The following is a 20,953-nucleotide window of genomic DNA, read 5'->3' on the forward strand; positions in this document are numbered from 1 at the left end:
GCTGTGGCTGCCCCTGGATCCCTGGAAGTGTCCAAGGCTGGGTTGGATGAGCCTTGGAGCAGCCTGGGGTGATGGAATGGGATGAGGTCCCTTCTAATCCAAACCATTCTAAAAATCCTCAATGCCTAAATAAATGAAATAAATGGACACAAATTATGTACAAACCTCTGTGGATGTGTGATGGTTTGGCAGTTTGGGACGGACCCTACACCCACCTCCCCAAAAGGGGCACCCCAAGTGGTTTTTAGAACGCCCCCCAGCCCCACTGTCCCCCCAGCCTGCTGCCACCGCCCCAAGCACTCAGACCTTGGAGCGATTTTCTCCTTGCCCAGCAGCAACAATCCCAAAGTTTCCAAGGAGGGGGAGAGGAGGAGGGCAGGAGGAGCTGAGCTGCTGCCCCAGCTCCCCAGGGAGCCCCCGTGGGCCCCGAGCAGCTCCCAGAGAGGGCCGGGAGCCCCAGCCGGGTCAGGCCGTGCCAATGGCCCCGGTGTCCCACGGGCTGAGGCTGTGACAGCCCGGACACTGTTCATGTCCTGGCGAGTGAATTCCACACGGGCCCTGCTTCTGCACAGTTCAGTGACACATCAAAGCCCAGATAAGCCTTGCAGACCATTGCACTCTCCAGGGGAGCTTGGGGTGATTTATCTCCCTCCAGCTCTGGCCTCTGCATTTCTGGCCCATCACGTGGCTGTGGCCCATGGAGACGCTTCTGCCCCTGCTCCTTTTCTCTGCCCCTGCTCCTTTTCTCTGCCCTTGCTCCTTTTCTCTGCCCCTGCTCCTTTTCTCTGCCCCTGCTCCTTTTCTCTGCCCCAGCTCCTTTTCTCTGCTCCTGCTCCTTTTCTCTCTGCTGCCCATCCTTGTCCCCAGGTCTTCCATGGGTGCCCAACTGCTCCCAGAAGTGCAGCAAGATGTTCAGCATTCCCACTGGACACTGTGGCCATGGCATCTGTGCTCCTTACCCACACTTGGCACTCATGGACTTGTTCCAGGCAGTGACACCAAGAATTAAATTGCAATTCCTGTAATAAATTCCAAACCTGCACCAACTGGGCTCATGTTGGTGGTTCAGCTCTCACAGGTGACAGAACTGTTCCCTCTCAGAGGCAGGGCCAGGTCCCACCAAGCACTGGCAGCTCCCACCAGCTCTGTTGGAAGTGTGGGTCATGGAATCATAGAATGGTTTGGGTTGGAAGGGACCTTAAAATCCATCCAGCCCCACTCCTGCCCTGGGCAGGGACACCTTCCACCATCCCAGGCTGCTCCAGCCCCAGTGTCCAACCCAGCCTTGGGCACTGCCAGGGATCCAAGGGCAGCCCCAGCTGCTCTGGGGGACCCAGGGCCTGCCCACCCTGCCAGGGAACAATTCCTCATTGCCAAGATCCCATCTAACCCTGTTCTCATTCAACTTAAGGCATTCCTCCTTGCCCTGTCACTCCATGCCCTCAGGGGAAATCCCTCTGCAGCCTCCTGGAGGTGAAATCACAGGGCCAGTCCTTGATTTCACCTGCACCAGTATTTGAGGTAAGAGGAAAAACAGGAGCTGATCCAGAAAAGAGAACACATAACATTTTTCCCCATTAACTGGGACAGATTCCTGTTCCATACAGGACAATCCCAAGCATCTGGAGTGATATTCCAGATGCTGGCCCTGCTTGAGCAGGGAGGTTGAGCCAGAGGATCCACTGTGGTCCCTTCCAACCTGACCCATTCCATGATCCTGCTGTAGCTGCCAGGAGGGTGCAGGGGCAGCTGTCCAGGCCTGTGCTCCCAAACCACCTTCCAGACCCTCACACAGCCCTGCAGCATCCTTGCCATGACCAGCTGGAGTCTTCCCTGTCCCACTGGAAGCCTGGTGCCAGCTCTGTCCCTGGGAGCCACCCTGCTCCCAGGGATCCCATTGGGATGATGGGCAAAGAGATTCCCAAAATCCAACCCCACGGATCCCAGCACTCCCCTTCTCCAGCTCAGGAGTGAGCTGGAATCCCGGCAGGATTTGAGCCTGGCATTGCTGGAGGTGTCTCCTGTAACCCTGGGGGTGCTGGCAGAGGGGTTCCTGGGCAGGGAGCTCTTTCTCAGCCTCTCTGTGCTTGGGGCAGGAGGTTAATTAGGTAGCAGGGTAATGAGGAGTCATTAAATCTGCCTGCACCGTGCTGTCAGCGTAACAAGGGCAGCCCAGGAAGGTTAAAGCTGGGATTCTCCTTTTCCCTTTGCCTTCAATTAACCTTTCCATGTTTTTGCAACACTCCAGGCCCCAGAGACGGGGTCTGTGTGTTCTGGTAATTAGCAGAACACAGAAACAAACTTTTCTTTGAAGTCACCAGCAGGAGCCTCTTGGCTTCCAGCTTAAAATAAACAGGAGGACCCAGCCTTGCCTTTAAACCCTGCCACTGTCCCATCCTGTTTGGGTGGGGGTGAGGGGACTGGGCTTCATTTGGAATTGTTATTCCACTTTTGCTGTCCCCTCCTCAAGTGGGAAACCCTGGGGCCCATCTCAGCCCCCAGTAGAGACATCTCTTTCCACTTCCCTGCTCTCAGGTGGGGCTCCTTCCTCCCCTCCCTTTGACCTTCCAGATGGGTGGTGAGGCTCTCAGGACATCCCAGCTCCCTGAAGGAGGTCCTCCCTTCCTTCCAGGGTGTCCCAGGAGTGTTCTCAGGGTGCTTTCATTGGTGGAGAGACCCCTCAGGAACCTCCCAGGCCTGGTGGAGGCATCCCGTGGTGGGGGATGGAGCTGGGTGACCCAACCCAAACCATTCTGTGGTGTGCTCAGCAGGTGACAGAGGGCACCAGCTCCTGCCCATGTGCTGCTCTCCCTTCCTGACGCCCAGAGGAGATCTGGAGGTGACAAATGAGGAGTCTCCACAAGGAAATCCTTGTCCTCATCCATCCATGGCAGCAGAGCTCCAGTGCAGGAGCCCACAAAGCTCCCCAGAAACCAGCATTTCATTAAATGGGATATTGGGGGTGTTTTCATAATGAAATCCTCTAAAAACCCCCCATTTCCATTCCCTCTCTGCCTTTCCAGCTTAATTTATGGAGCAGGGAGGGCCTCCCCAAAACCCTGTCCTTAAATGAAGTGTCCAGTCACATGTGGTGCTTGTGACCCAGTGGCTCTGTGGGGACGTGCAGCCCTCACAGAGGGCCCAGTGTCCCCTCACAGAGCCCCATTGAGGCTCCTCACATGGCCCAGTCAGCCCTGGCACACGTGACTGCTGCTGTCCCCAGGCCATCCTTGGTTTACAAGGCAACTCCTCTTCCCCATCGCGGTTTCTCCCCTCCATCGGTGTCAGTCCAGCCCCACTCCAGCAGGATGGAAACCCCTCTGAGCCCCTCTGTCCCCCTTGTCCCTGACCCACCCTGGGCTCCAGGCTCAGCTCCACACTGTGCCCCCAGCACAGCACATCCCCTCCTGCAGAGGATCCTGGAATATCCTGAGTTGGGAGGGACCCCAAAGGTCGTGGGCCCAGCCCCTGGCCCTGCCCAGACCCCCCAGATCCCACCCTGGGCATCCCTGGAGCGCTGTCCAACCCCTCCTGGAGCCCTGGCAGCCTCGGGGCTGTGCCCATTCCCTGGGGAGCCTGGGCAGTGCCAGCACCCTCTGGGGGCAGAACCTTTCCTGATCTCCCACCTAACCCTCCCTGGCACAGCTCCAGCCATGCCCCAATCCCGTTCCTGGCACGGGGAGCAGAGACTGGAGCTGCCCCTCAGGAGGAGGTTCCAGAACCTCCTCTTCTCAAGTCACCTCAGCCACAGCTCCTGGGCTGCCCCTCCATCCTTCACCACCTCTTTAGGCCTCCTTGGGATGCTCCCCAACACATTTCTGAAGGGAGATTTGCCTGCTCTGCCCCTCCCCATCAGGAGGCAGGATGGAAGATTAGAGGTTCATGGCAATAAATCCTGGACTGGAGCTGCTGAGGGCAGGAAGACCTCCCTGGGGCACTGAGATGGGATGATTCCTGTGCAGGGATGGATTTTTAGCTGATGGCTCCTTGCTAAAGCTAGCTCTGCACACGTGCACTCCGTGCTCTTCCCACCTCTCCTCCCAGGATTCCCTTGAAGCAGCCAGGGAATTACAGATGGGACACTTCTTGTCTTCCTCAAACGTTTTTGGGGACACTGATCTCAACAGCCAGTGCCTGACCCAGAGACAACTGTCCCAGGCTGTGGTGGGGCTGCCAAACTTCAGGGCTCTCACCTTCAGTAGGAGACATCTCCTGGCAGGATTGCAATGCTCCTGAAGCAATTTCCACCCTTCCTTTTATTGTCTCTCTGGGGTGGCTCCAATGGGCAGAGCTCTAAAACTCAGCTGGTTCATTCCCTCCTCCAGGTCCCTGCTGGAGGTGCCACAGCAAAACTCATCCAAAAAGGCTGAGATCCTCTTTAGGCAGTGGGGAGTCCCAGGGTCAGGGATTCTCCCTTTTCTTGGATGGCATCCATGTTTTTCTCTTCCCACAGGGTCCAGGCTCAGGGGTGAGTCTGAACTCAGCAGTGCCCAGTTGAGATTTTGCCACCACTTGTATTAAATTCTGGTTTTCCTGGCTCATCCTTTAGCTGGCCACCAGTGTGTGGAAGTGATCTGGCAAATTCCAGAGTGAGGGCAGCCTGGAATTCCTGGCTGTTTCACCCTCCTTCCCCAGAGATAACCAAAACCCAGACCACAGGAAGGATGGGTCCTCTCCCAGATGCCAGGGAGGGGATCCCCACTGGTGTTTTCCTCTCCTTTCTCTCATTCCCAAGGTGTTTTTTCCACTGCCAAAGAGGCATTTTTCACTTCCCCACTGCCATTTCTCCCCATTTCTCTGGTGAGCACTGAGGGGGCTCCATGGGCTGAATATGGGGAGTCTCAGCAGTCCTGCCCTCCCCAGAACTATGAAGCCTCTAAATTCCACACTGTTTATCCAGCCCTTTTCCTGCTGCCTTTCCCCATTCCCGTTTCCTGGAAAGGTCAACAGCACTTGAAGCCGTCGGTGGCTCTTCGAGGAGAGGCCATTAATCTCTCTATAATTATCTGCAATCATTTCAGGAGCAATAACCCATTTGTCCAAGCTTTTCTCAGAAGCTTGTTAAGCAGAAGGAGGGAATGGAAGGTGGGAGACACTGGGAAATAATCCAGGGAATGTCCCACTGAGATTCTGGCTCGGTGTGGCTGTGGGAGCTCTGCTGCTGGCATGGTCCTGCCAAAGCCACCGAGGATCTGCCCCAGCTCTTCAGCCTCTGGAAGGATCTGGAGATCTCCCCAGATCTTTGTGGGTTTCACATGAAGTGTCTGGACCCACTCCAGTACTGATAGTGCTTGGATTTACTTCAATTGAAATTTTTTAGGAAGTTTGGCCCTGAATTCAAAATATTCACAGTTCTGGAGCTGAACTACTTAAGTGAAGTAGATTTACCAAAATGAATGAAGATAATAAACAGGATTCGGAAATTAAAAAGCCCAAATCCACTCCCATTTTCTATCAATTAATAACAATATCTTTTATATACATAGGTGTGTAAAAGCAAAGGATTAATTAAAGGTTAGAACAATTACACAGGGCGGGGGAGTTTGCTCAGGTTTAAAGCCCACAGCATTTAGGATTCAGTCAAAGACCTGCTAAAGAGAAATTAATGTAATAATTACATCCCAGCTCTGCTGCAGGAGCCAGTAGCCCACCTTTAATCAAGCTCATTAGCAAATGGCATCGGTGCTTCCAACAGAGGGAGGTTTGTGGGAGACCTCCCCAAAACACCTCAGGGAAATGCACTTTGTGACACATAAACCCCTGGCAGAAATCCCATTTCTGTGTCCAAGGGCCTCGCTCCCATGTCCAGCCTGGCACCAGATCAGCTGTGGAGCAACCTATGGATCCTGAGGAGCCCCAGTTCCACACCCAGGAGAGCAAGGACCCTCTTGGGAGCCATGGCAGAGCTCGGGGTGAGGAGGGACAACTCCACCAGCACTTTGGGGGATCCTCTGCAGTCACCAACTGCCTTGAGAGCAGCAATCCCGACCCTGTGAACACCTGGGACGTGCCTCCCCTCTGCCTTTGGAGAGCCCTCAGGACTTGTGGGGCTCCTGGAGAAACCAGGAGGGAGCAGCCAGGTAGGATCGGGCTCTGCTCCCAGGGAACAAGGGGCAGGATGGGAGGAAACGGCCTCAGGCTGTGCCAGGGGAGGCTCAGATTGGAAACTGGGGAAAGATTCTTCACAGGAAGGGTTGTCCAGCCCTGGCACAGCTGCCCAGGGCAGTGGTGGAATTCCCATCCCTGGAAGTGGGCTAAAACCACACGGATGGGGCAGCTGGGGACAAGGTTTAGTGGCACTCATGGTGGTGGCTGATGGTTGGACTTGGTGGCCAAAAGGTCTTTTCCACTTCAACAGCTCCATGATTCTGTGATGTTATTCCCTCTTCCCACAAGGCCAGGATCAACATCCTCCCACCGCTGGTTTCCACATCTTTGCCACACAGAGCTGTCCCCAGCCCCTGCGACTTCCTTAAGGCTCCTGCGCCCCGAGGGACGGACACAGCTCAGCCTCTGATCCTTGTCACCAGGGCCAGCTGCGCATCCCCGCTGTGCCCGACGTCCCAGGCACGGCCACCCCCAGCGGTGACACGGGGACAGGAGGTGCGACCCCGGCAGCAGCAGCGGCAGCGCCGGCTGTCCCGTGTCCCTCCGTCTGTCCCGTGTCCCCTCCGTCTGTCCCGTGTTCCCCCCGCTGTCCCGTGTCCCTCCATTTGTCCCATGTCCCCCCCTCTATCCCATATCCCTTCGTCTGTCCCGTGTCCCTTCGTCTGTCCCGTGTCCCTCCGTCTGTCCCGTGTCCCCCCCGCTGTCCCGTGTCCCTCCGTTTGTCCCATGTCCCCCCCTCTATCCCATGTTCCCCCCTCTATCCCGTGTCCCTTCGTCTGTCCCGTGTCCCTCCGTCTGTCCCGTGTCCCTTCGTCTGTCCCATGTCCCTCTGGCTGTCCCGTGTCCCTCCGTCTGTCCCGTGTCCCTTCGTCTGTCCCATGTCCCTCTGGCTGTCCCGTGTCCCCCCTGCTGTCCCGTGTTCCCCCCGCTGTCCCGTGTCCCTCCGTCTGTCCCGTGTCCCCCCCGCTGTCCCGTGTCCCCTCTGGCTGTCCCATGTCCCCCCCTCTGTCCCGTGTCCCCCCTGCTGTCCCGTGTCCCTCCGTCTGTCCCGTGTCCCTCCGTCTGTCCCATGTCCCCCCCTCTATCCCATATCCCTTCGTCTGTCCCGTGTCCCTTCGTCTGTCCCGTGTCCCTCCGTCTGTCCCGTGTTCCCCCCGCTGTCCCGTGTCCCTCCGTCTGTCCCGTGTCCCTTCGTCTGTCCCATGTCCCTCTGGCTGTCCCGTGTCCCTCCGTCTGTCCCGTGTCCCTTCGTCTGTCCCATGTCCCTCTGGCTGTCCCGTGTCCCCCCCGGTGTCCCGTGTCCCTCCGTCTGTCCCGTGTCCCTCTGGATGTCCCGGGCGGGGCTGCAAACGCCCCGTCCCCTCCAACAGCTCCAAGAACTCGACTCCGCTCGGCCCCGGCTGATAAGAAAGTTATGAGCAAAAAAAAACTTCAAGTGCGGGGTCAGCGCGGGCTCGTGGGAACAGCAGGGATGTGGCTGCGCTTCCCGAGCCATCCCCTCCCTCCTCCGGGGAAGGGAAAATCCCGTGGGGATGAACAACGCCGTCCTGCACCCACAGAGACACCCACCCATCCCGGCTGCACACACTGCAGACCCTGCAATAATCCCTGTTCCGGCTCTTTGAACATGCCCGGGCCGGGGGATCCAGCCCGGAGTTGCTGGGGGTTCCAGAGTTTAATCCAGGGAGAATTTCCTGGAGTTCCTCCTGGGCTGCTGGGGCAGGATGGGCAGCAGGGCAGGAATAGGGGACAAATGGGGGTTTGCACCCCACTGCTCCCATGGTTCCCAAGCCACTGGGACATTTTTCTTGGCTCTGAGGCTTCAGGCTCAGTTCTCCATAGGATAGGAAAGGGAAGGAGCAGAGGGCAGGGCAGGAACTGGCACCACCTCTTGCTCTCCTCACTCTTTGCTGCTGCACTGCTGGGTTGCTCCAGGAGTTAAAACCAAGGAATATCATCCTGGAGGGGGAAGGAGAAGGGGAAATTCAGAGACCAGAACTTGATGTGAATGAAAATATTTGCAGCAGAAAAGCACTGCTGGAAAGATGCCAGAGCTGTTCCCCAGCTCTCCAGACCCCTCTGGCATAAGAGGCAGGGCAAAGGGAATGCTGGCAGCAGGACTTGAGGAGTATGACCAGAAATGCAGGCACAATCTTCTATTTATTTATTTAAAGTGATGCCAGTGGAGGTGTCGGGCTGGGAGGCAGTTTCTGAGCTTTCCATTTCAGCATTCCCAGTGCTGCAGAACTAAATCCAAGCCTTCCCAGAGGATGCCTGAGCAGAAATACACCCAGAATTTCAGTCAGATGACACCAGGCCTCCCAAAAGCAGAATTTGCCAGCTGACAGCCCTGGAAAAACGTCTTCCTGAAGGATTTGTCCCTGCAGGTCCCCAGCAGTCGCTTCTCTGTGATGTTTTACCTGTCTCAGTTCCCGAGGGACTGTCTGAGCTCTCCTGTTCAGCTCCCAGAGGAGAGGCTCTGTTTGTGCTGCCTCCAGGGATGCTCCCTCCTGCCAGGCATCCCTGACTTCCCACAGCATCTGGGATAACACAGACCCACAGCTGGGCACTGGGGCTCCTCCAGCTGAACTGAAACGGGGCCAGGGCTGTGAAGAGCAATTAGTGCCCTAATTAGTGCTATAATTAGAGCATTTAGTGGGGGGTCTGGGAGGCACCTCCATCCCCTTCTGTGCACATCCCTGGGCACACAGCTGCATTCCCCCTGCCACGGGGAGAGCACCCAGATGTTGGGAGGGGAAAGGAGAACCTCCCAAATGGTTCTCCAGATGTTTCTTTGCTCCATGGCCACACCTGTAAATCAGATTCCTCTCAATCTCCTCACCCCAAAGCAGAGCCCAGCTGAGCCTCTGTGGGGCAGCTCCAACCTGTCCACTGCAGGTCAAACCCTGTGATTCCAGCTGGGAGCAGCAGCCATTCCCCTTCACCAACCCTGTCTGGCAAAGCTGTTCCCATGGCTTGGACTACAAAGCCATTGGCACATTCCCACAGCTGGCAAAGCCATGAGGGATGGATGCCCTGGGCTGTGGCTCTGCCAGGCCTCAGGGATCCCTGGAAGCTGTCCTGCTTTCCTGCTGGGACACAAAGCAGGGGATGTGGCGTGGCTGTGGGGTTTCATTCTCACCCCTGCAGTGACTCAGCACCAGCCTCGGACCCCAGGGTGTGTCAGGGCCCCTCTGGCTGGGCAAGGCTGGGTTTTCCTGGGGGTCTCCCAGGGGTAGGAGCCATCCTTTGTCCCCAGCAGAACAGAGAGGGCCATTCATGCCCTGTCCCGTGCAGGAACGTGACTGGCCCAGAATAGACAGGAAGGGGGGCCCCGCACGCCCCAAACTTCTCTGTTTGGGGAAGAGAGCCCAGGAAAAGCTGCAGCTCCTCACAGAGGCCAAAGGGTTAAAGGGTAGCTAAATCCATGGATTCTGCCCCGGGCAGAGGAGCCCTTCAAGGGGCTGCTCCCTGCTCTGCCTGGGATGGAGAGGGCAGGGGGGACAGGGCCAGGTCACCTCCTGCTGCCCTTCAGAGCCTCCAGCTGGCAAGGGACTCGTTTGCTCCCAGAGCAAAAGTCCAGCCCCAGAGTCCCAGGAATGCACCAAGGTGCAGGAATGATCCACTGAGCTCCAGAGTCAACTCTGGGACACAAAAGGTGGAAACATCTCTGGGTATTGCTGGACAAAACAGGGCAGCAGCTGAGTGCTCCAGGCAAGGCCAGGGATGGGCTGTGTCCATCCAGCCCAGCCCAGCAAACCTGGCTTTTCCTGCTGTCCTTCCCACTAAACCTGGCTTTATTTCCATGTCCTTCCCACTAAACCTGGCTTTATTTCCATGTCCTTCCCACTTAAACCTGGCTCTACCTCTGTGTCCTTCCTAGTAAACCTGGCTTTATTTCCATGTCCTTCCCACTTAAACCTGGCTCTTCCTCTGTGTCCTTCCCACTAAACCTGGCTTTATTTCCATGTCCTTCCCACTAAACCTGGCTTTATTTCCATGTCCTTCCCACCAAACCTGGCTTCTCCTGCATATAAAGATGATTTCTACCCTATTTACAAATCCTGACCACTGAGAAAAGCCAGGTTGCTCCAGTTCTCATCAGGAACTTTGAACAAATCTTGAGCTGAGGATCGTGTCACTCATGGAGCAGACAGTGCCACCCCCTGAGCAGCTTTATTTGTTTATTATTTTCACTCCTTCCCAGAGCTATCCCGTGTTTCTCCCGCCTTTCCCTCCTCCATCCCCATCCCGCCCTCAGCCATTGGTCGCAGGGGCTGTGCTGGGGGAGCCCTGGGATGTTCTATAAAACCACCCACGGCAGGAAGGAGCATTTTCCACAGCTCCAGCCCCTCTCAAAAGCCAACTCCAGCATCCAAAGCAGTGCAGCTCCCCCAGGACATGCCCAGCAGGGGGAAGGAGCCCTGAGGAGCAGCTCCCACATTCCAGGGTCAGCAGGAAGGTAACGACTCCCAGGAAAGCTTTGATCTCCTGTGCATTAATCTGCAGACAAAATGATTCCTTGTGTCTGGGTGAATTTTTGCAGCCCCCTCTGGGGAAGGTGCTGGAGGCACCACGGTGGCTGGCCAAGATCCAGGATGTGGCAGGAGAGGAGAAATCCAGCATACCTGGGGTGGGAACTCCTCCTGCTCCCGGGGCAGGCTGGGCTCAGGGCAGGGAGCCCTGAGGGTGGGATGTGCTGCTGCCACCTCTCTCCCTGCACACAGATTGTGCTGCATATTTACCCACAGAAAAGCTGCATTTGGTGTCTGCAGAGATGAGTCTGGAGGGGTGGAACTGCTCTGGAATGGAGGGAGAGGAGGAGGAGGAGGAGGAGGATGGAGGGAGGATGAAGCTGCTGGATGTGAGGATGGACGTGCTGGGCTCTCCTGGGCTCCCAGGGAAAAGGGATTCCAATCCCACTCACGGCACCTTTCAGGCAGAATCAGGCTCTGGAGGGTTGAGGTGACAGTTTTCAGTGTGAGTTTCTCTCTGGGAGTCTCTCCCTGGTTCCCTGAATCCATGTCAGGATTCCAATGGCTTCAGCTGCCATTTGGGCTCAGCACAGTTAAAATTCCCACTGGGATGGGTGAAAGCAGTTCTGGATCTGGGGTTTAACCGTGCTGGTGTTGGTTTCTCATCTGAACAAGCTTCTTGATGTTCCTGTGCCTCAGTTTCCCTCAGCTGAGGAAGGGCTGTGCTTCCAAGCACTCCAAGATGGGAAGAGCAAGGAGTAAAAGGGCAGTTGGACAGGAGAAAACAGTTTCTCTTTGCCTAAATTTTGGGTTTAATAACAGATTTGATTGAGTTTAAGGCGAGCTGGGGAGGAAGTGTTTTTCCTCTCCGGTGCTTTGTAGTTGTGTCATGGAGAGGCTGGGCAGGAGCCGTGTCCTGTGATCCTCCCTCACATGAGCTCCTCTGCCAAGCCCCAGGGTTTTTCTGCTTCTGCATTTTTCTTTACCAGAGCTCTGAGGCCAGGCTGGGCTCATGAAACAGCCCAGGGCTGTGGGGGGCTCTGGGCACGTTCCCTGTTCCAGGGGTGCTCTGGTGCTTTCTGCCAGTGCCACCTCTGTCCCCCAGCCACAAGAGGCTGTGCCATCCAAAGCTGCCCCTGAGAGCCCTCAGGGAGCTCGGGCAGGAATTCTGAGTGGGGTCTGCCCTCTCCTGAGAGCTGCAACCCCGTGGGCACGGTGGGGAGGGGACACCCCCAGTGGGCACCTGTGCCCAGCATGGCTGGGGGAGTTCAGCCAGGCTGAAATCCCTGGAACAGCTCAGAGCAGGGATTTGTGCCCAGGTTTGTGATCCTTTGGGGTATTTATACATCTTTCCTTTCCTTTCTTCACCCTTCCCAGCCCAGCCCAGGCATTCCCACAAGGCTGAGCCCCTGGGGAGGCACGGCCGTGTCCACAGGAGCTGTGGTCAGTCCTGGGGGCTCCTGCCTGGCCTGGCCACCTCCTCCCAGGGTGGGAGCTGTGCTGGGCCCGGGGTTCCCCTGGCCATGGGCAGGGAGAGCCCTGCTACACCTGGGAGTGCCTTGGCTGCTCCTGGGAGCAGCTCCTGCGGTGCAGCGGGTTTGGGATCAGATCCCAGCTCTGCCTGGAGGAGTCAGAGCAGAGCTTGAGCCCCTGCTCTGATCCCACTCAGGCTCCCTGGTCCCTGCCTCACTTGTTCCCTGCAGCAGGGAAATCCCAGGGACTCTCACAAAGGCTCCAGTTCCCAGTCCAGCCACAGCAATTTCTTCTCCCTTCAGAGCTGGGAAGTTTCACGGTTTGACAAAATTGTTCCTTATTCACTCCAACCAGGAGCCCCCAGATTTATCCCTGTTTGAGGAACAGGCTGGAGTTTGCTCCTTCTCTGGGCTCATTTCTCAGCCTGGATCTCCCAGAGCCCCTTCCTCAACCCCAGCCCTGGGATGGAGCCACCACCACCCTCAGCTCTCTCCTGTGGCTGTGGGGCAGCCCCTGGGCTCTTCCTGCCTGGTCAGAGCTGAGCAGAGCAAAACCCCTCTGGGGATATTCCCGGTGCTCCAGCCCTGGAGACCTTTCCCTGTGTCAGCAGCCAGGGCTGGAAGGAGCCCAGGGAGAGTTACAGCCCTGGGCAGGGCAGGCAGGGGCTGGGGAGGAAGGGGCTCAGCTGATGGGGTGAGGAAGGGCAGGGAGGGGCTGTGCTGCTGCACATCCATGGGGTGAGAGCTCAGGGGTCACTGTGGCACTGCTGCAAAAGCCCTGCAGCGTTCCCCCAGCAGGGCTGTGCTGAGCCCTCCCTTTGCAGGGGCAGCCGTGGGACCAGCTGGGCAGGGGGATGGTGGTGAGGCTTCAGTTTCCCCCTGGAATGAGCTGGAAAAGTTCTGCTGGTTCTCTGGAGCCTGAGGTGGGGCTGCAGAGCTGCCCAGATGGGCAGGCATTGACAGAGGTGCCCCAAAACTGCAACCTCAACCTGTCAGGAACTAAATGTCCCAAAACTAAACCCTACAGCTCCCTGACATGAGGGGGGGTCAGGCTCTGCTCCCAGGGAACAGGGACAGGAGCAGAGGGAATGGCCTCAGGATGGGCCAGGGCAGGCTCAGGGTGGGCACAGCAGGAATTTCCCAAAGGAAAGGGAGCTCAGGCCTTGGCAGGGGCTGCCCAGGGAGGCTTGGAGTGCCCATCCCTGGAGGTGTCCAAGGAATACCTGGACTCAGCTCTGGGCTGGTGAGGAGATGGGGATTGGGCACAGCTTGGATTCGATGTTCCTGGGAGCCTTTTCCAATGTCAGTGATTCTGGGATTCTGAGTGAGGAGTGGGATGTGCACAGGAGGGAATTGGGACTGTCCCCAGGAGCAGCAATGCAGGAGGTGCAGTCCCTGCTGCCACAGTCCCTGAGCACAGACAGGTGTCCCAGCCACTGCAGGGCCACGTCAGAGGCACAAGGGACAGTTTGTTCTCCTTCCACTTTGTTCTACTGGACTGTTTAAATTTAGCAGCACAAACCCCACCCTCAGGGTCAACAGCTCTGACCTGGTGGGATCTGATCTGGCATCGTTTGTTTGCTGGGATGATGGAGCTCTCCAGCAACTCATAAATGGAATTGAATCATAAAATAGAATATCCCTGCTTGGAAGGGATCCCCAGGGATCATCCAGCCCAGCCCCTGGCCCTGCACAGACACCCCAACAACCCCACCCTGGGCATCCCTGGAGCGCTGTCCAAAGGCTCCTGGAGCTCTGGCAGCCTCGGGGCTGTGCCCATTCCCTGGGGAGCCTGGGCAGTGCCAGCACCCTCTGGGGGAAGAACCTTTCCTGATCTCCCACCTAACCCTCCCTGGCACGGCTCTGGCTGTTCCCTGGGTCTGTCCCTGCTCACAGCGAGCAGAGTTCAGAGTTGCCCCTTGTGAGGAGCTTTCAGACCCCGATGAGATTGGACCTCAGCCTCCTCCTCTGCAGGCTGGACAACTTTCCTCTCTCCAATATCCCATCTCTCCATCCTCTGCTAAACAATTTCTCTCCCTGCTCCCTTTCTCCCCTGGCAGATCCCAGCAGGACCCCAAGGACACCCCACAAGCACCATGAGCACTCCTGCAGCCCCCAGCCTCGCCGTCCCCTCCTCAGCAGGACCCATCCCCTTCCCCGCCGCCCTGGCCATGGTCCTGAGCTGCCTCCTCTCTGGGGCTCACAGCCAGACCCCCGGGGCGGTGCAGGAGAGCCCGGTGCCCCTGGGGGAGCTGGGCCAGGAGCAGCCCCACGGCCCGGTGCAGGTCGTGTCCAACGCGTCGGGCGCCGCCGGGAGCCGTCCCTCGGAGCCGCCGCTGCTGCCCGTGTGCGCCCGGCCCGCCGACATCCGCCACGCCTTCAAGTACATCAACACCATCGTGTCCTGCACCATCTTCGTCGTGGGCATCATCGGCAACTCCACGCTGCTGCGCATCATCTACAAGAACAAGTGCATGAGGAACGGCCCCAACGTGCTCATCGCCAGCCTGGCCCTGGGCGACCTGCTCTACATCCTCATCGCGCTGCCCATCAACGTCTACAAGGTCAGCTCCGCCTGGCACGGCGGGCATGGGGCTGCTCTGCATCCCTGGAGGCCTGGGAGGAGCTCCTGTGCGGGCTGTGGCTGCCCCTGGATCCCTGGAAGTGTCCAAGGCCAACCTGGATTGGGGCTTGGAGCAGCCTGGGGTGGTGGAGGGTGTCCCTGGGCATGGCAAAGGATGGGATGGGATGGGATGGGATGGGATGGGATGGGATGGGATGGGATGGGATGGGATGGGATGGGATGGGATGGGCTTTGAGGTGCCCCAGAAACCTTTCTGGGGTTCCATGGTTTGTGTTACTGCTGAGGCCCAAGGAAAGAGCTGGAATGGGTTCTGGGGTAGCCTCAGGAAAGGCTCCAGGGGTCAGGGGGACAGAAGGATTGTGAACTCAGTCCAGTCTCCCCTGGAATGAGTGGCCTGGATTTCTCCAGCTGCCAGGACACATCGTCCCCACCTCTGCTTGTCCTGGCAGAGCGTGGGGCCACAGAGCCCATCCTGTGTGCTCAGGGGTCAGAGTCTGTAAAAGGCTCAGGACACATGGCTCTGGAGCTGGCCAGGCTGGATTTTTGGCTGTGTCAGAGCACAACTTTGATTCTCATTTTGAAAACAATCCAAAGCAGCCTAGTGTGGAGTTTAGGACTCCATTCAAAACCCCCCAGGGTCTGGAGTCAGGAACTGGTGTCTGGACCATCCTTCATCTCTGTGTCCATTCAGGGAAATGAAAGTTTCCCAATTCCAGCAAACCATGGGAAAGTGCCCACATTCCCAGTGGTGGGAAGCTCAGGGAGCTCTCCCTGCTCTCTGTGGGCTCCCCACAGCCCGTGGGTGCACCCACAGAGAGGAAGCTGGGAGCACATTCCCAAAGCAGCCTGGTAACCTGTGGATCCTCCCCAGCTCCTGGCCAAGGACTGGCCCTTTGGGGTGCAGATCTGCAAGCTGGTGCCCTTCATCCAAAAAGCCTCCGTGGGCATCACAGTGCTCAGCCTCTGCGCCCTCAGCATCGACAGGTGAGACACAACAGCCACCCCTGCCCTGCCCAGCCTGCCCTGTCCCTTGGTGGGAACCAGAGGCAGAACCAGGAGCTCATTCCCAGGCCAGTGCCAAGATGGGCACAGACTGCTCTCATGTGGAGCTGCAATCCAGCAGAAACTCTCTGGTGACAGAGCTGAAATCCTGCTGGGAAAGGCTGAGGGGAGGATCGTGGTGTGGGTGGGGTGGTGAGGAAGGGTGGCCAAGGACAGCCCCCACCCCATCCATCCTCTGAGCCCCTGCTTCCCATTCCCACACCTGGGAAGGTCCAGAGGTGGAGGGAAAGGACCTTTGGGGACAATTCTAACCAGCACCTTCTGCTCCCACTCCTGGGCAGGTACCGAGCCGTGGCGTCCTGGAGCCGGATCCAGGGCATTGGGATCCCCATGTGGAAGGCTGTGGAGGTGCTGCTGATCTGGGCAGTGGCCATCGTGCTGGCAGTGCCCGAGGCCATCGCCTTCGACATGGTGGAGCTGAGCTACTGGGAGCAGCACCTGTGGGTGTGCATGCTGGCCTCGGAGCAGAAATCCCGCTTCATGAGGGTACCTGAGCATCCCATCACAATCCCAATCCCAATCCCGCTTCATGAGGGTACCTGAGCATCCCCATCCCCATCCCAACCCCAATCCCGCTTCATGAGGGTACCTGAGCATCCCCATCCCCATCCCCATCCCAATCCCGCTTCATGAGGGTACCTGAGCATCCCCTTCCCCATCCCAATCCCAATCCCGCTTCATGAGGGTACCTGAGCATCCCATCACAATCCCAATCCCGCTTCATGAGGGTACCTGAGCATCCCCATCCCCATCCCAACCCCAATCCCGCTTCATGAGGGTACCTGAGCATCCCCATCCCCATCCCAATCCCAATCCCGCTGCATAAGGGTACCTGAGCATCCCCACCCCAACCCCATTCCCAATCCCGCTTCATGAGGGTACCTGAGCATCCCCATCCCAATCCCAATCCCAATCCCGCTTCATGAGGGTACCTGAGCATCCCCATCCCAATCCCGCTTCATGGGGGTACCTGAGCATCCCCTTCCCCATCCCAATCCCAATCCCGCTGCATAAGGGTACCTGAGCATCCCCACCCCAACCCCATTCCCAATCCCGCTTCATGAGGGTACCTGAGCATCCCATCCCCATCCCAATCCCGCTTCATGGGGGTACCTGAGCATCCCCTTCCCCATCCCAATCCCGCTTCATGAGGGTACCTGAGCATCCCCTTCCCCATCCCAATCCCGCTTCATGGGGGTACCTGTGCATCCCCTTCCCCATCCCAATCCCGCTTCATGAGGGTACCTGAGCATCCCCATCCCCATCCCAATCCCAATCCCGCTTCATGAGGGTACCTGAGCATCCCCAGCCCCAGTCCCCATCCCAATCCTGCTTCATGAGGGTACCTGAGCATCCCCAGCCCCAGTCCCAATCCCAATCCTGCTTCATGAGGGTACCTGATCATCCCCACCGCAACCCCAGCCCCAATCTCAACCCCGATCCCAATCCTGCTTCATGAGGGTACATGTGCATGCCAATGCCAATGCCAATGCCAATGCCAATGCCAATCCCGCTACATGAGGGTACCTGTGCATCCCCATCCCAATCCCAACCCCAACCCTAATACCAATCCCAATCCCAATCCCAATCCCAATCCCAATCTAGCTTCAGAAGGGTACCCATGCATCCCAATCCCAACCCTAATCCAAATCCTGCTTCAGGAGGATACATGTACATCGCAATCCCAACCCCAATCCTAATCCCAATCCTAATCCCAACCCCAATCCCAACCCCAACCCCAATCCCAATCCCAATCCCAATCACAATCCCAATCCCAATCCCAATCCCGCTCCAGGAAGGTACGTGTGCATCCCAAGTTCCCCTGCTGCCCTGGCCCCATTTCCAGCTGCCCTCTCTCCCTCTCCCCCGCAGTTCTACCGGGATGTGAAGGACTGGTGGCTTTTTGGCTTCTATTTCTGCCTGCCCTTGGTGTGCACGGGCATCTTCTACACCCTCATGTCCTGTGAGATGCTGAGCAAGAGGAACGGGATGAGGATTGCTCTGAATGACCACATGAAACGGGTGAGAGACCAGGGAGGAATGCTGGCATTCCCAAAGAAGAGGGAGTGCTCTTGGAGGGGGGACACTTCCCATCCCTCTGAAGAACAGGATGAGCTGGCAGAGCCTCACGTGGATCTTGGCACGTTGGTGCAGGGATTACACCAGGGAAAAGGGCTTCAGCTCCATAATCTCCAGCCTCAGGGATGAACCCAAACCCTTCTGGCTTCATTAGAGCTCTCCTGGTCATTTATCCCAGCCCACACCACACTGGACCAAAGGTTGGATGCGCCAAATCCCAGATAAGGGGTGCAGGGAAGAGTTCACTGTCCCCTCCCACACTTTGGGAATGATTCCCTGAGGAGCTCCAGCTGGTTGCCACCTTAGCAGCGTGCTGGGTGGACGGAGGAGGCCCCGTGTCCCAGGGAACACCATCCCAGCAGAGCCACCACGAGCAGTGGTGGGGAGGGGTCTGTCCAGGTGGAGCTGCTGCTGCCCTGCCCCTTTCTGCAGCCTGGACCTGATGCAGAGTTCCAGGAGCAACCTGGGCTAGTGGGAAATGTCCATGCCCATGGTGGGATGAGATGACCTGTAAGGTTCCCTCCAATCCAAACCATTCCACGATTCCACAATTTGGAACCCATTCCCCTGTGCTCATCCTCCCCCTGCCCTGTCTGGCAGCGCCGGGAGGTGGCCAAGACCGTGTTCTGCCTGGTGGTGATCTTTGCTCTCTGCTGGCTGCCCCTGCACCTCAGCCGCATCCTCAAGAAGACCATCTACGACCAGACAGACCCCAACCGCTGCGAGCTGCTCAGGTAGGGTGTGGCAACCCAGAACATCCCTCTGGCTGTCCAGGATGGCCAAGACCCCTGCCAGGGGGCTCAGAAGCCCTGGCACAGAGCCCAAAACACCTATGGGTTTGATTATGACCTGTGGAGGAAGTTACCAACCTTTTATGAAGATCAGCCAGCCACAACAGTTTAGGTAGAATAATCATGAAGTTATCAGGGGGTGGAAAAGCAGATTTTGTGGTTTGTGGTATGGGGGTTCAGGAGGCAAGATGGAGGCATCTGGGCCTGTCCAGCCTTTCTCTTTCTTCTTCTTGGCCTCCATCTTCTGCTGTGATGGTGGCACTCACAGATTGGTTTAGAGTAGAAGCTCACTGTCTAACACAGGTGATGGGTATTGCAAAGGAATTGTAAACATTGTATAGGTAGTTTTTAGTATAAAGACATAACACTGCCCTGGGGGCAGGCAGAGTGCCTGGAACTGTCCTGCTGGATGGACCTCAGCAGGGCAGGAGAAAGAATTTCATAGATAAGATACAATAAACAACCTTGAGACAGAGAAATGAAGAGCCCTGACTCCTTCTTCAAGCCCAGGATGGGAAAAGAGACTTTCTAACTCTTCTCAGGGTCACTGTGACAAGTTAAGATCCTGACAGTAGGGCCCCAGCAGGGGACACCAGCCTGGGAGCCCCCCTGGCACCAGCACAGGCCCTGCTGGGTGGGACCAGACTGGGGGGTTGCCTTCCACCTCCTGCTTTCAGCAATTCCTTGCCCGGACTGCACTGCCCCCCTGATGGGCACAGAGAGGGCGGGGGGACGTGAGAAGGGTTTAAGTTAAATTTTGGAATGTCTCTGTGAGGCTGAGGTCTCCTGGGCACAGGAACATTCCCAGCAGAGCTGAGGGCTCCTCACTTTCTGCCAGGTGGGAGGTGCCCATCTCCCTCCCCTTCCACCCATCAGCCAAAATCCCGCCCAGGCCAGGGGCTGCTGCTGTGCTGGGGTTTGGGAACATCAGGAGCACCAGGAGAAATCACAGCTCCTGCTCTTGGCTTCCTCAGGGAATGCTCCATGCAAGGAAAAGTGGTTTTTCTCAGGGAAGGATGGATTTGTGCTCAGCTCTGTTATCAGTCACTGCTCCTCCACAGAAGCAGGATCCCAGGCCAGGCAGTTTGGAAATTCCCTCTGTTCTCCATGAGCTTCTGACACATCTGTTCTCTCCCATTTCAGCTTCCTCCTGGTGATGGATTATTTTGGGATCAACATGGCCTCCCTCAACTCCTGCATCAACCCCGTGGCTCTGTACTTTGTCAGCCGGAAATTCAAGAACTGCTTCCAGGTAGGAATGACGCCCCAGGCCCAGGGGCACCAGCTGATCTTATTCCTTATCCCAAATTTTCCCTGTTGGATATCTCTTTTCTCCAAGTACACCAGAGCTCAGTGCCCTGCTGGGGGGAGGCTTTTGCCAGAGCAGGATTTAGGACAATCCCAAAAACTCCCTGTCACTCTGGAACAGGAACATCCCCACAAACCATCAGACATGGGGCTGGGGCTGCTGCAGACATTGAACCCAAGATTTTGGGAGATAATTGTCAGGAGTAGTGAAGCCCTGAGAAAGAAAGGGAAGGAGATTGGGATGGGATGGGATGGGATGGGATGGGATGGGATGGGATGGGATGGGATGGGATGGGATGGGATGGGATGGGATGGGAGTTGAGCCCACCTGTTGACATGGGAGTTAAGCAATACCTGTACTCTCTGTCCCCTAATGACGAGAACACACAATTACAAAAAATTACCCAAATTTCAGTGTCCTCATTTCCCACCTCACCAGCTGTATCTTGGAAAACCTGCTCCCAGCAGAGCTGCAGGACAGCAAGGCTCAGCAGTTCCCAGCCAGGCTCTGTGCAGGGACACCTGCTGGCACAATACAGGAATATTTCCTCCTCTTTTCCCACATCCCACGTATGACCTCTCCCCCTTGTGTCTCCCCAGTCCTGCCTGTGCTGCTGGTGCCAGAGGCCGGCCCTGAGCATCACCCCCACGGATGAGAAGGGATCTGTTGGGAAGTGGAAAGCCACGGGGCAGGAGCTGGGGCTGGACCGGAGCAGCTCCCGCCTGAGCAACAAGTACAGCTCTTCCTAAACCCGTGTCACTGTCCAGGACAAGGCACAGGGACAGCAGGACCCCTCCGATCCTCCCCCAGGCTCTTCCTGGCTGGGCCTGCATCTGCTTTGCCATCGTGTCCCCACCCAGCTGGAAGGAGCTGGAGCATTCCCCAGGCCCTGCTCCAAGCCCAGCCCCTGACCCCAGACGTCCCCTCAGAGAGGGAAGGGCATTCACATCCTCACAGGATTTTTCATTTCCTCACAGGAAAACCAAGGGACTTCTGGCCATTGCCTCGGGGTGGAATGTGGGGCGGGGGGATGCGGGATGCGTGTGGGAAGGGAAGGAATGGTGGGGTGGTCA

The 20,953-nt window shown here is 57.2% G+C and overlaps 1 protein-coding gene across 1 annotated transcript in view; it reads left to right on the forward strand.

Moving 5' to 3' along the window:
- LOC129125982 (endothelin receptor type B-like) overlaps window positions 1–20,857 on the forward strand; it is a 66,387-nt gene extending 45,530 nt beyond the window's left edge. The window contains exons 2-9 of the mRNA XM_077186157.1: window positions 10,471–10,570; window positions 14,116–14,619; window positions 15,511–15,623; window positions 15,983–16,187; window positions 17,574–17,723; window positions 18,381–18,514; window positions 19,715–19,823; window positions 20,480–20,857. Of these exons, the coding sequence (XP_077042272.1) occupies window positions 10,471–10,570; window positions 14,116–14,619; window positions 15,511–15,623; window positions 15,983–16,187; window positions 17,574–17,723; window positions 18,381–18,514; window positions 19,715–19,823; window positions 20,480–20,629 (1,465 nt within the window). The 3' untranslated portion in view covers window positions 20,630–20,857. The remainder of the gene's footprint in view (window positions 1–10,470; window positions 10,571–14,115; window positions 14,620–15,510; window positions 15,624–15,982; window positions 16,188–17,573; window positions 17,724–18,380; window positions 18,515–19,714; window positions 19,824–20,479) is intronic.
- Window positions 20,858–20,953: the final 96 nt, after the last annotated feature.

Source organism: Agelaius phoeniceus, chromosome 14, assembly GCF_051311805.1.
Source record: "Agelaius phoeniceus isolate bAgePho1 chromosome 14, bAgePho1.hap1, whole genome shotgun sequence".
In the NCBI taxonomy this organism is placed as follows: Eukaryota; Metazoa; Chordata; class Aves; order Passeriformes; family Icteridae; genus Agelaius; species Agelaius phoeniceus.